This window comes from Molothrus ater, chromosome 4 (genome assembly GCF_012460135.2).
Source record: "Molothrus ater isolate BHLD 08-10-18 breed brown headed cowbird chromosome 4, BPBGC_Mater_1.1, whole genome shotgun sequence".
NCBI lineage: Eukaryota > Metazoa > Chordata > Aves > Passeriformes > Icteridae > Molothrus > Molothrus ater.
This window is the reverse complement of record NC_050481.2, coordinates 64,512,557-64,527,583: the sequence shown is the minus strand read 5'-3', so window position 1 is coordinate 64,527,583 and position 15,027 is coordinate 64,512,557. Positions and strand designations below refer to the sequence as shown.

Below are 15,027 nucleotides of genomic sequence, written 5' to 3'. Positions count from 1 at the left end.
TCTTTCTTTGCTTCCTCATCCTTCTCCATTTTGTAGTAATAATTCCATATTTTTCTGTAATCTTGTGAAGTTCTGGTTTACTCTTTACTCTTCTGCCTGAAACATTCTCTCTGTAGGCAGTGGTTTGCAAGTATGTAATTGCACAGCATTCTTCCATTACCTAGTGAACAGAATATAACAAGTGAAGAAGCTTTAGTTTTATTCTTAATATATTCAGTCACTTGTCATACTATCTGAATATACTCCCCTACATCCTAGAATGTGGGAGATACTTGAATAAGCATAGGGCCTCTCAGGCCCTTTGGGGATAAACAGATTCACTATAATGTGGGCATTATCATCTTAAAAATTTAAAACAACTTAGGCAGTTAGGGTTGTGAGGATACTGTATTTTTATAGGCAGAATCACATAGAATGAGCACATAGTATGAGACTTAATTTGCCACATTTTTTTATTTGAAGCAATAGTCCATACAGAGGAGTTTGCACTGCTTTTGATCAGCTGTAGTTGTAGTTTTGGGGTTTGAAGTGATTGGATTTAATGAGATTTTTGTCCCCAGTCACACAGTGAGAAGCAGCCATTTCTCTGTGGGATACAGAACGTCACTCTTGGGACAGTACCTGTGTCCCTGGGTGCCTTGGGCTGAAGACTGAATGTGGATTTGTCTTTTGGCATATGAAATTCCTGACATTTTCACAAAATGAGAACATAATTGTTATGGTGGTTTTTTTGAGGAAGGAAGGCATGGGATTGTTGTCCTGTTACTTTGGTTTGTTGTTTTTTTAGGTTTTAATGTCCTTAGTCGTTGGGAAATTCAAGCAGTAAAATATTACAAAAATAATATTTTCTGTTCTGTTGCTGTCTTCTTCTCTAGACACACCAACCACCTCTCCTGAACCTCTGAAAGGAATGAAGTTTTTCTGTACTACCATTTCCTTAGTTCTCTATCTGTGTTGGTAGACAGGGAAGACAAAACAAAACATTTTCACTTTTATTTTCATTACACAGGATCATGAGAGACAGTAGGAGTTTTAGCTGACAAAGCACAGCACAAGGAGATAGCAGGAAGACAAAAACAATGTGTGTTTGTTCAGCAACCAGTCTTAGCTTTTTTCCATAGTAAATCTTACTTTTTCCATAGGAAAGAAATAGCTTTGACTAAGTTTGTGCGTTCTAACTTCAATTCAGAATGCATTTTACTTGTATATATTCTCTTTAGGGGCCTTGGTTATTTTGGTTTAGTTTCTTTGTAATGTGAGGAGCTTTGTTTTACTCCTGGCCTGCAGCTGGACCTCCAGCAGTCTGTGTTTGCAGCAGGGCCCTCTGCTATAGTGAAAGTGGAAGTTCTTTGGTACAGAGTGAAACTGAATTGAAAATGAAAACGGAAATACCAGATATCTGCAGCTTAAGCTGTTCAATATGTACTTCCTAGTTACATTATACAGAAAAAAGCGTTTACTGTCTTCACTTGTCTTGATGGTTCATACTTTTTTTGTCCAATATTAAATTCTTATGGTGTTGTGGAGACTTGAGAACTTCACCAGTTCTCAGCATTGTTGTTTGCATAATCCCTTTGTGACAATTAGCAGAGGAATTTTTTTTTATGATTTCTATAGCTTTTCAAGTTTATATAGTGAGGTACTAGTTCTTTGATGCTCAAGGTAATTTGCAATAATTTTGAAGGGTTATAATTGCTTGCATATGTGTGCACATGAGCATATACACACAAAATAGCTGAAATACACACAAAACATCACTGTGTAGTTTTAAAAGAGATAAAGTAATCTCAATCTGACACCACCTAATAAGCCTTCTAAGTGTTTTTTAAAACTCTACCTTTCTCCCTTGTTTACTAAACACTCATCATGGTGTTTTCATAGCAGAGTCTACAAACAAACCTAAAGCTCTCAATGCAGTAAAGATGCTGTCCTTAAATGAGTTTGGTTTTGGTCATTTAGAGAGACTTTTAAGCTTTGAAATGACCTATTATTCATGGTGTGTTCTTGTCTCATCATATTCAGACAGATTAAAACTAAATGGAAGTTGATTGGATTTTTTTTGAGCAAATGTAGCCAAAGTTAATTAAATACTGGTGTTTTCTGTGGCCAAGCCACTTCTCTGGGCTGGTAGAATGCTGACAGCAGTGTTGTGAATTCTTGTCAATCTGCCTGTCACTCATTGCCTGTGAAAGTGCTGAGGGAATGACAAACAAATCTGTCATATGTTAAGGAAAGAGGAAAGGCATGTTAATTTTTTCTTTTATTTTTCAGTCCTTCTCAGCCTATTGCAGCTGATGGCCCAGATGAGTTTTTGAGGATGCTGCTTCTCCTCTAGTCATAATTTCTCAAAGGAAAACTCAGTTGCTGTAAAGGACTTCCTCAGTTTTCACATTCCACATCCTCCTGGACAAAATAAACTTGAAATCCGTCTAGCTGCCTTTCCAAGCAATTGTTTCATTACTCCAGAAAGTCAGGAATTTCTGTGTCTGCCATCCTGAATAGTGCAAAGCCTGTGGAATGGTTTGTGTATCCAGTGTTAGGATTAGTCTGTGTGGGAGTCATCACCTCCACCTCAGCACTGCCCATCTTTGCAAATTCTCTGCAGTCTCCTGTTTGAAAGGGGAACAAAATCCTCAGATTCCTTAAAGTAGAAAAGTACTCTGAGATCCCAAGCTGTTTCCTTCTGATGTTTAGTGTAACTGGTTTAAAGTTTGGGGCTAGGGTGACTGAGGTGGGAGTTCCTCAGGCTGTAAAGCTTGCCTATAATTAAGGATGGAGAGGTGAAGGAAGTTCTGCAATTAAATGGTTTTAATTCTGGCAAAACTGCAGTTAAAGGTCATGGGATGGGGCATATGCCAGGCACTCTAGACTTAGTTAGCAGTGACAGAACCAGAGAGTGTTCTGTGCTCCTCTGCAGCACAGGGAGGCTGCTGACATTGATGGGCAGGAGATCTAATTACAAATGAGAACAATTTCAAGAACAAAGAAGTTATGAAAAAGACACAAAGGAGCCAAAATTTGAGGAGAAGGCATTTTAAACTAGTTTGATTTTGTGTGATCTTCCTTTTCTTTACAGTTGTGTTCTGAACCAGAAGTTTCCCATCTTAATTTGTTTGCTTCAATATCATCAGAGGAAGAATTGGTCAGGCCTGGCTGGAGGAGATGTTCCCTGCATTCTTCTTCCCTGCACTCACACAGCCCACAGGACTGTGCTTCTATTCTAGTCCTGCCTCTTCATCTTCATGGGTGCACTCAGATGCCCTGTGCTGTCTGAACACATATTGTTATGAGTTCAGGCTTCCCTAAACAACAATTTCTGTTTCCTTTGGGAGGAAAAAGAAACTGCAAGCCAATTACTTTTCTTCTATACCACTTTGTAACTTGACAGTGATCTCCTATTCTTTAAAAATGCAGAGAATACAAGTGTCTTATAAAGGAGCTTCAGTCCTCAGTGTATGAGAAGAGAGATACCTGGAGGGGACTGAGTGGCAAATTTGTTTGGAAATTATTTATTTCCCCCTTGCATTAATAAATAAAATAACCCTACCTGGATACTGAAGTAAAATCTGTACGTATGACTGTAAAATCTATACATGTGACTGCATTTGGTTTGCAAAAATGTTTCTGAGAGAGAGTATTGAATAAACTGTTGGTGTCCTACAGCTGCATGTCCAAAGTACATGCCAGGAATTGCACCTCATTGGTTACTGTTGGGATACCTATAGAATACATCAGAGCAATTCCCAGAATGAGAAAATCAAACTAAACCAGAATGGTGTGGTAAAGTAAGATGGAAGTGAGCAAGTGGTGATTTTTTTCTATAGACTTCTTAAAAATCCTATATGAGAGCTCCGTGGATATTGAATGCTGGGTGTATTTTGCAATTCTTAACAGTATGAATGTTTTATCAACAGAAAAAAACGTAAGTACATCAAGCCCACCACAGATAAACCTTGCAGGTTTTGTCAGAGCCTGTCATTTTAAAATTTTTTATCATGATCCAGTATAATGAAAGAATTCTGGGCATTTCTAAAATTTTGTGAAGTGCTTGTAGACACATTGGAATGTGATATTCTCCCCTGTACTGCCACCCCTTTTATATTATGCTGCAGTTAGAAGCACTGCTAGAGCCTTTTCATTATTCCAGCCAGCTCCCTCTCAGACTAGAGTCATAAATCTTTGTAGCTTAGTTGCACTTTCTGAAGAATACAGGGAGTCATAAATTAAAAATGAGTTTCAGACTCCTGAGTAACTTTCACATTTCTGAAAAGTTGATTCATTGAAAAAAAATCCCATCCTACCTCTTCAGCTGAAATGCTGAAGTTGGTTTGTTGTTTTAAGATTAATGTTTTTCCAGACCAGCCCCTGACATATGGGCTTCTTAATTTTTGGCTTTTAAGCATAACTTTTCACATCATGTTTAACTGCTAGAAAGAGCATTTGATTTTTCACATCTGCTTGGAACCTTTTAGATCTGTTGAGAGTGCTGGACTTGAGGCAAGCTCACAGGAGGGGTTTTCTGACAGTCTGAGAGAATCCTCAGAGAGCCAAAAACCTTGAGACATAGGATTGTAGCTCCAGCTGGAGTCACATGAACCAAGTCTGAATTCATCAGAAAAGCTGAATCACTGGATGAGCAATTGTCCCTAGCAATCAGAGGACATGGCTTCATGTATGTTTACCAAGCAGAGTTTTAAAAGCTTTGAGAAATGGATTTCTAAGTACATTGAGTTTTAGGGGGTTTGACTGGATGTACCTCTCTATGTTTGAGTTGCAAATAAATGTCTGTGCAGTTGCAGCACATCAGAGATTTTAGTTGTTTGTGTTTGAGATATAATGTGTAATTATTTATGGGAGTATTTGCTGGATTTGAAAATATGTACAAGGTAAAGTGACCTACTCTGATTCAGCATAATGCTCCTAGTACTTGTTTATAAATTCTAGATTTCTGCTCTCTTATCTGTCTTCTTTCTTTCCTCTTGCCTCTTCTAATTAATTTTAACTGCCTTCTGAATGATGAGCTGGTATTATACAAGATGAATGATAAATGTTGCATATAAATTTACTACTAGAAAATTAAAAAGGAGATTCAAAATACATGATTTTATAAAATATGTGATAGGTGTGTAATGAGATACATTCTGTGCTTTTTTCCAGAGTTAATGCTTACCTAGATAAAGGTGCACTCTATTTATATCAAATATTACAAATGAATCCAAAGAGACAAAATGCAGCTAACTCTGTGAAATGGTTTTAGTTGGTGAATAATGTCTGTGTTGCTGAACTTTATTATGTAGTAAAAATGTGTCTGTCATAGGGCAACATGAAACACCCTTGTAGCTAATTTCTACCCCTTGAAGTGGAAATAGTTCTGTAATTGTTTTCCAACAGCTAAAATAGCTTTACAGCATCAATGGAGCACTCACAAACTTTTACTGTTAGAACTGGAACAGAAAAAAAATCTCACAAAAGTTATGTGGGGAATGGTTCATGTTACAAGTTCTCAGTATGTGAAAAAAGAGCTGAAAGATGGAGGGCTTGGGGTTTTAAACCTGGTTATTTCTGTAGTTTCTGTTCAGACATAAAGACAATATTTCACTCTGTTCTAGTCTGAGAGTTTTGTTTGGTTTTGGTTTTTTGAGGTTTTTTTTTTTTAATCTAATAGTACATTTGTGTGTATAGCACTTAACTTGATTAATAATATTCGATACAGAGGGAGGTTGACTCTTCCACATCTACATCCAGTGCTCAGGTAATGTATTTGAAATCAAATTAAGCCTTCCTGATGGTCTCTCAGAAGTTACTTGAAAAGATAAAGGCAAACCACAGCTTACTTGCCAATATTTCTAATTAAAAACAAAACTCTAATTGGAGTGTGGATTTTTTTCACTGTTAGAGAACAAAAGCTATGACTTAAAGTTAAGTTTCATTACACATGAAATCCAATTATTGTTTACTAGCAAACATGATAGCACTTTACTCTTATGAGCTATTTCTTATTTTCCTCCTTCTGTTACCACTGACGCATATCTGAAAAAAAGATGATCGGTTTGGCTTTTCTTTTTTTCTTTTTAAGGCTCCTGCTAAGAGAGATCAAACTCAGAGTACCATCAAAGAGGAAAAAGTCCATCTGTTGAAGTATAATATAGGAGATCTAGTGTGGTCAAAAGTGTCTGGTTTCCCATGGTGGCCATGTATGGTTTCTGCTGATCCTGTTCTCCATGCCTACACTAAACTAAAAGGTATGTCATTCAGATTGCTTCAGGTAAACAAAATGATTGCTTTGGAAAAATTCTGTTCTTCATCTATGCAGTTGATCAGCAGCTTGTTGTCAGCAGGGATGTTAAAATCATGTAAATGCTATTCTTGAGCATATAGCAGTGTGTCTTTGAACTCAAGCGTTCTCTGAAAGATACCAAAATTGTGAGCTGTCAAACTGTGTGGATCTTCTTAAAAAAAGAAAAAAACCCCAAACCTAAGAGTGCTTTCATTGTTTCTGTGGAGATGCTTGGTAAATTGATACAGGCTAAAAATTTTATTAAAGCTGGTGGGAATTAAATATTCCTGATGATTGTGATTTACTAAAAGAAATCCCTAATTCAGGCAGCTAAATTTTCTCTGATTCCTAGAGTCAGTACTGATATCTACATACAATATTAGTTGATTTTAAATACAGGAACTACCAAGTGTTAATGAAATTTTTAGGTATGAGTCTGTACAATTTCTTAATCTCATTTGCACCTTTGTTCTCTGTTCTGATACCTGAAACTTTTGAGGCTTTAGTAGCAATAAATATTTAGACTACATATTAAGAAATAGTTGGAAGGGCTGAAAGCAGTGAAGCATTGGGCTGGATTGTCCAGAGAAATGGTCTGATCTCATTCAAAGGAGTTTTTAAGAACAAATGGAATTAATATCTCTAGAATTATAGCTAGATTCAAATTTGGTAGTAAACTAAATGGCTTATTGAGAACCTTTTCAAGCATTCATAATACAGTTGTTGGAATGGTTTTATTGACTCCTTAGACAAATTTTCCTTGTTGCAGTCTTTCAGAGTTTGGATCAGGCAGTCCCTGTCATTTTTAGTCTTTGGATTATTAGGTCTATTATGACATAAAGAGATGGATTTTGAGAGTAGTAGAGCTGTGTAATTGTTCCTAACAATTGCTCTGTTCCTTGAAAGGAGCAGGGTTTATGTTCATTATCCAGAATCTTTGTGGTGCATCTTTATCAGAAGCTATAGAAACAGATCCAGGAAAACCCAGTACCAAAGTCTGAATGCATCCTTTAATGATTTCTTTGATTCCTGAAAAATCTTGATTAATATGAAGTTTTGCTTGCAGGGGTTATAACCAGATGAAGTATGTGTCTCTGTTAAAGAATATCAAAAGATAAAGTTTAGGAGATGTAGAGAGGAGGCTGAGTGCACAAGCTCTCCAAGCTGTGGAACTTTCTCAGTGTTCCTTGAGAATTGAATGCTAAATTCATTTTCAGAAACACCCAGACCTACATGTAAAGTTAATATACATGGAAAACTGACAGGTGATTGTAACCTCGAGTTAATTTAGCCAAGCATGTTCTTGCTGGAAATTAAAATTTCCAGCTCAAATAATTGAGCTTTTGGGTCAGACTTCATAACATTATCTTTCAGAGACTTTCAGGCTGATTTAAGTGTGTTTTTGAAAGGTTATCCAGTTTTATTGTGCTTTTGTTATGGCAACTGTAGCAGCTTACAGACTTAAAGTCTGCAGGGGCTTACCAGAGTCTAGATCCTAAATACATGTGGGGTTTTTTTAAAATTTTCAGGACAGAAGAAGAGTTTTCGTCAATATCACGTTCAGTTTTTTGGAGATGCCCCAGAGCGAGCCTGGATATTTGAGAAGAGCCTGGTGCCCTTCAAAGAAAAAGACCAATTTGAACAATTATGCCAAGAGAGTGCAAGACAAGCCCTCACTAAAGCAGAGAAAATAAAGGTAAGAGGTTACCAAATCAGGCAAGATTTGGCGCTTTTTATTTTAACATTACAGAGATGTACAGATATAAATAGGTATTATAAAAAGCTTAAAGACAGCTTGTTTTACAGGAGTCTTACATTTCATTTATAGATGCAAAGGATGGGGTGATTTACCACTGTTTGTTACTCAGTAAACATCAGTACTCTTCTGCTTTGTCATGGATTCATCTGTGGTATCAGTAGTGTCCAATACAGCTCCATTTGAGCTCTGAATTACAGCCCTGCATGACAGTTAGTCTCTTGGGGTTGTTGGATGTTCATGTCAGCACTTTGCAGTCACAGGTGGGCAGATTGCTCACAGGGCTGTCTCCTGTTGCAGATGCTGAAGCCGGTGTCGGGGAAGCTGCGGCCGCAGTGGGAGATGGGTGTGCAGCAGGCCAGTGAGGCTGTGGCCATGACAGTGGAGGAGCGCAAGGCCAAGTACACCTTCATCTATGTCAGGGACAGACCCCACCTCAACCCTCGAGTGGCAAAGGAGGTTGGCATTGCTGTGGAACCCTTGGAGGAGATGGATGAGTCATCCTACTCACATGAAGAAACCACTCCAAACCTGAAATCAATGAAGGAGTCTGGCATTCCTAGCAAAAGGAGGAGAAGGACATCAAAACTCTCTGCTGCTGATGATGTGCAAGAGAGCAGTCAGTTGGAGGATAAGAATACTACTCCTCAAAAGTCATCTGAACAGGCAGAATCCAAAAGAGGGATTGGCTCCCCTCTCAATAGAAAGAAAACTCCAGCATCTACTCCACGAAGCAGAAAGGGCGATGCAGTATCTCAGTTTTTGGTCTTTTGTCAGAAGTACAGAGATGAGGTTAGTCTCTTTTAGCTGTTATTATTGTTGATTGCCTCTTCTCATTTCTGTACTTGAAGAAACTACTTTCCTTTAGTAAAAAAAAATTAGTTATAACTGCACAATCCGTAATACTCTGGATTTGACAAGGTATGCCTGCATCAAATCTTATTCTAGACAGAAATAGAGAAAGAAGGGAATGTAAGTGAGCAGTGTAAACAAGATGGTGATAACTGCTTTTGTATTTCAAGCAAAAGTTGTGTTAGTATCTTCCCACATAAACCAATAGTCCTTTGCATCAGCCATATTTTGTCTTTAATGTATGTACAATACAACACATATGCATACATAGATGCTCAGGCAAATACAACTAAGATTATGCTGTTCATGGCAATCTGCTTTTAGATAGCTTTTACATTCTTACTGAGGACATGGCTCAGTTGATTCTGTGTGTTCCCTTATCTTTGAACACCTCAAAACTTAATTTACTTCTCCAGAGAATTTTTTGCTGAGCTTCAAAAGAAGCTGCTTACCAAAGCTTGTAAAAATCACTGTCAGTGTGTGCAATCCTCTGGGACAGAAACTAGGTCCTCTTGAGGCACTTACACTCCAATACAAGGTGGAATAAATAAAATAATATCTTATTATCAACTTTTTTAAGGAAGACTTAAATGTGTAAAAAGCACTACTGCTGGTGTAGCTCATTACTTTAAAATCAGGACTTGGCATTTTTCTTCCTTACAACCATTTACAGTACTGTTCCATGATCTGAAGCTAGAGTGATATCTTATTTTTTCTTGTACTATTACATACTGTTCACAGAAGGATCAGGAAGTTAGTGCTGACTTTGTCATACTCTTTAGCTACTGAATGGTTGACTTCATTAGCATACTTGTATTAGAAAAGAATTAATAGATGCAAACTTTATAAAGAAATATTGGAAAGCAGATTCTGTTGGATGGAAGTCAGTTAATTGTGGTTCAACTTGGGATCTTAAGGTGATATTGAGAATGAAATATTACTTAAGGTGATATTGAGAATGAAAATGAGCAGTGTTACTTTTAGTGGCTTTGGTTGAGTTGAGAAAAGCATTGGCATTGCAGTTTGCTGGCTCTAGAAAGGAAAGGGTTTTGTAGCCAGACCATTAAATACAGATTTTGACACATTATTTTTGAAAAGCTGTGTGGGTAAATCATCTGTCTCATGTTGGAGACACATGAGTTCTATTCACAGTTCTTCTGTAAGTGACATTGCAAGAGGGAATTACCTTGGCCTTCAATGTACGTAGCAAGAATTCTTTGGCAGTATTGAGGGACACACAATTGCTTCTCTGGAAGAAATGAGATTATGATGGCTGGCTTTATGGACTCCTAGCCAAACACACCTTTGCAGAGAAGAGATGTGCTGAGTCTCTGGTATTTCTATTTTCTGTGTCAGTTATCAGGCTTTGTTCCCTACTGTGGTTATACTGTAATTCTCAAATTAATAGATGGAAAATATGAAGACTATTAGAAAATATGAAATTGAGGAAACACTTTTTCTTCAGTGTCATTTCAAGAAATTGAAATACTTCTTAAACTTGAAATTCTCACTGATGATAGTGGCTAATGTTGCACAAAGCTTAAGTAGAAGGAAATAAGTTTAAAAATATTACGTATTTTTAGAGAGAGGACATCCTACCATTTCTGCCTAGAATACCTTTTAATAAGATCTGACATGAAAACCCAAATCTGCCTAAATGTGTGATGCATTCTAACAGGTACAGAAACACTTCTGTGGGTAGAACAGAACTAGGTTGTGAAAGCTGCAGATACCTCTGACTGATCATCAGAACCTGTCTTCCCTCTGTCATGATTGGAATTTGACTGGCAAAGTGAGGAAACACCAACTTAGATATTTATGCGTTTTTGCCTTTCATGTTGCTTTTAAACTGGCAGGTTCATGCCATTGGTGGAAGGTGGAGATTCTAACCTAAGATTTGGAGTGTCCCCTTCTGTTAGGCTTATCTGGTTCAACTTGCGTGACTTTCACCAAGAGTTTATTGTGTTGTGTTGTAGATGTTCTGATGCAGTAGAAAGAGTGATAATGTTGGCTAAAAAACAAACCTGGTTTTGAGCTGCTTGTACTGGTGGCATTGGAGAGTTTAGTGCATGACTTTCTTAGTATTTGCATGTAGAAACTGAGAAAAAAGGAACATTACAGACCCAGAAGAGGCTCTCTGTCCCCAGTCTTGGGAAGGGATGGAAGTGAAAGGGATGGCTGAAGACTCCTCTTGTGGGGCCTCTAGTAATACCAAGCTCTCTTAAAAGTAGAGGCATTTCTGCTGTGTCTTTCTTGGAGTCTAGCTTGGCTTTGTGTGGTAGTGAGATTCATATATGGGTTTGATTTTATTATTATTATTTAACTGCTGGAGAATGTTTGTAATGACTTAAGAAACACACTTCCCACATCCCTGAGGGAGGTGCTGAAAGCTTGGAGCACTTTTGTGGTTTTAGTGGTGCATTAAGTATTTTGTGCTGTTACCAAAGGAGTAGAGATGTATTTTGTACTATTGTATTGTGTGCTTCCCCTGTGAAAAATGCAAGACTAGTAAGCTTTGGAAGGAAGTGTCTGACTGAAGATAAAGGTATCATTCAAGTGAGAGGCAGAGAGCTACACTGTTTACATTAATTGATTTGGGCCTTGAGTCTCCTGTGAGGAAAATTAAGGAATAATTTCACTAATATGGAGATTTTGGAGAAGACTACTGAGCATTTTCCTTGGAGGCCTTATTTGCAAGGGTCCCTTCACCATTAAGAATTTTGAGTGTCTTTTCCTTGTCATTTCACAGTGCTGCTCGTCAGCTGAAAGTTACTTCTATTCTTATTTTGTTGAGACTGGAGGTAATGTTAATGTGTATCTCATTTCTCTAAATAAATCTAGTTATTTTTTCTCTGTGTCCTCATTGAGCACAATGACCTGTACATTTGTGACAACAGTCAAAATTGATGCTAATTTCGTGTTCTGAAGAAGTGAGATTTGTGGAAGGGGGTATCTTGTGGGTTTATGTTCCTCCCTTTCAATATTGTGAATCAAGTTGTTGGATTTTAATCAAAATTGAGTAGAGGCTTTCAAAGGTAGCTGTACTCCTCAAGTCTTATGCAGATGGATTATGCCAGATAGAAACAGGACAATTCTTAGTACTCTACTAGGAGAAAAATTAATGCATGGGTTTCCATACTAGACCCTGATCAATAGAAGGAAGGTACTGCAACTATTTTAACACTTGGAAAAGCAACAGTCACACTTGCATCCTGTTTGGTAACAGGAAATGCAGTTTTAGGACCCTAAATTATAAGAAATTAGGTTAAATAATTTCACCTTATCAGAAAAATTGTATTTCTGTTCTGTTGAACGGTGTTACTCTTTGAACAATTGGCTTTCTTGACTTAGTTTTAATTTGCTCTGTGTTTTTGGGGTATCAGTTGCATCACTCAGATGGGATTTTGGGGAATGCTGGGTAATGAGGTGAGAAGGATTGTTTTTAAACTTACTGTTTCATTTCTGCACAAGCATAGAGTTTTTTTATTTGTATGATTAATCAAATCTGATTTTCCTTAAGTAGATGTAGGGGTATACTGAAGGAGTTTGGAAGGATTTTTTTCCTTTTTTTTAGTATTGGTGTTTTGTTTTGTTTTTTTGTTGAGTATACTTCTAGAAACTCTATTAAACTCCATGTTGATGGATATTATGTGTCCTGCTTATAACATTAAAAAAGATGCACAGCTTGTGCATTCCTAGTGTTCATATGCATAATACAAAAATGATGAATCAATACAGGGAAATCTTGCATCAGATGCTAACTTATGTAAATCTCTCTGCTGACTTAGGTCTACTGAGTTCTATGATTAATGAGTTTTGCTCTGAATTGATGGATTTCTTTCTAGGCAAATGTATATTCCAGTATTGCTTGCCTGTCATTTATGGATCTATCTTTAAACTTCATTGAGAAACAATACCCTTTTTTTTTAATGACCACAGGACAAGATTTATACTTACTCCACTTACTCCAGTTTTTGAATGGCAAAAGGCAAATAGATACTTCCAAAATTAGTCTTAATATTTCTGAATAAGCTAGTTGATTTTTTTTTTAAAGACAGACAGAGAAGTGATTATTTAAAGCAAAACTGGATACAGTAGGCTTTATTCTAGTTCTGTCTACAGCAGAAATATTAGATATTGTTTGTATCCAGTTTTCCAAAGTGATGGAAGTGTGTACACCATTCTTTCCAATGGTCACTTTTTTTTAATTCAACCCTATTTCTGCATGTATAGGTGGTTGCTGAACATCCAGATGCTTCAAGTGAGGAGATTGAAGAGCTGCTCGAATCGCAGTGGAACATGCTTAGTGAAAAACAGAAAGCTCGCTATAACACAAAGTTTGCCATAGTGACCTCTCCCAAATCTGAAGAAGACTCTGGTAAACGTAAAACTGTGCTAGTGTACTCTAACTAAATTTGATATACATAGTGGCATTAAACTAAGCACATATTTGAGACCCTGTAGGGAAAACAGCTTTCACTGTTTTCCAGTTTTAATTCTTGGTGTTTGTGCCAATAGCAAAGGAATGCCAATGGTTACAATAAACGCAACCCATGAAGTCTACATTTCTTGCTCATTGTTCTGAAAAGTTGTTATATGTAAACCTTCTGCTGTTTAGACATTGCTGATTTCTCATTCTTCTTCTGCCCATAAGCAGCTGCCATTGCATCCACTGCTTGTTACAAGTGGATGGTGGGAAGGGAAGATGAAGTGTTAACTGCTAGTAAAATTTGAGATGTTGTTTTTATAGAACAGTTAGAAACAGTTTAAAAAAATTAATCAGTGCTACACCTTTTCTTCATATATGCCTAAAGTGTATTACTTCACATCATCATAAACTCAGGAAGAACTATTCCAGACTTTATTCTGTACCCTTCAACTATTTGGCATTTTATTGTGCTACTCAAAGTTTTTAGGACTTTGTGCAAGTTTGCAAATACTTTATTTTTTTTCTCCTTGTATTTTTGTTGCTTTTTTCTGGTGTTTGTTTTTGATGAACAGTCTCGATTGTTTTCCAAAATATTTGAGGGGGTTTGGAGTTGCTTATTTGAGAAAGGAGGAGGAAGAAGATAGTTTGCCATTTGCATGAACTTTATCAAATTTAAGTAGCTATAATTTTTGAAATGAAATAGCTTTACAGCACTGTAAGAAGACTTATATGGAAGTATTAGAAGCCAACAGGTGCTGCTTTGGGCAATGACAAGAATGAGAGGGAGTGTTTGAAAGTTTGTGAGACTTGGAAAAATTTGTATAAAAATGGCAGTCAGTTCTGTTAACTCTGTGTGTGTGTGTGTGTGTGAAATAACATCATTTTGTGGAAAATTGAAAAGTTTTTAACTTAAAATTTTAAGTGTTAAATATTTGGATATCAGTTTAAAAAAAAAACACGTTCTGTATCTCTCAAGGTTCATCTTTGAAGAATATTGGAGAGGCCAAACGTAAAGTGTTTCAAGACTCACCTAAAAGGAGATCAAGATCCAGAAGTAATTGAAATTTGTGTTCTGTGCAAATAGCTCATCATTATAAGTAGCTGTTGAGTGTATTTTTTTATGTAATCGCCCACGTATCATAATCTCTTTATTTTATCTCAGATGTTGTCTTCCTTGACGTTAGAACTTTAATGGATCCCAAATTAAATATCTTAACACTGTAGTGCTGAATTTTGTTCACATTCCTCAGTGTCATATTGCAAGAAATGTAATTGAAATTGTACCTGTACCAGGTGGTTCTAGTACATATATTGTGTACATTTATAGTTACCTACAGATGAAAATATGTCAGTTCACTTGTTCCCCATCTCAAATCCTCTTACCTTAAACTTGGAAGAATGTTGTGGGATTTCTTTTGCTGGCTTTTTGTAAGTAGCAGGTTCTCCTGGAGCCATTTCAGTCTGCTTTGTGGATTCAGTTGGATCATAGAATATGTCCTAGATTGTTTCGATAAGAACACTATTTGCTAATGATCCATATTTTCAAGTTGCTATATTTTTAATATTTACAGACATTTGTTCCCACTGGAATAGAATGCTTGTAGCTGTAGGGCAATTTTCAGTTAACATATTTGTGCCCCTGGAGCTTGCAATTTTCATACTAATAATGCTCTGTAGCTTCATAAACTAGAGAGCACTGGAGAGTCTAATTAT

The 15,027-nt window shown here is 36.8% G+C and overlaps 1 protein-coding gene across 5 annotated transcripts in view; it reads left to right on the top strand.

The window, feature by feature from the left end:
* NSD2 (nuclear receptor binding SET domain protein 2) overlaps nt 1-15,027 on the top strand; it is a 97,045-nt gene that overhangs the window by 48,490 nt on the left and 33,528 nt on the right. For all 5 annotated transcript variants that reach the window (XM_054514641.1, XM_036382066.2, XM_036382065.2 and 2 more), the window contains exons 3-7: nt 6,077-6,242; nt 7,807-7,973; nt 8,334-8,825; nt 13,119-13,263; nt 14,291-14,368. In XM_054514641.1, coding sequence (XP_054370616.1) covers nt 6,077-6,242; nt 7,807-7,973; nt 8,334-8,825; nt 13,119-13,263; nt 14,291-14,368 — 1,048 coding nt within the window. The remainder of the gene's footprint in view (nt 1-6,076; nt 6,243-7,806; nt 7,974-8,333; nt 8,826-13,118; nt 13,264-14,290; nt 14,369-15,027) is intronic.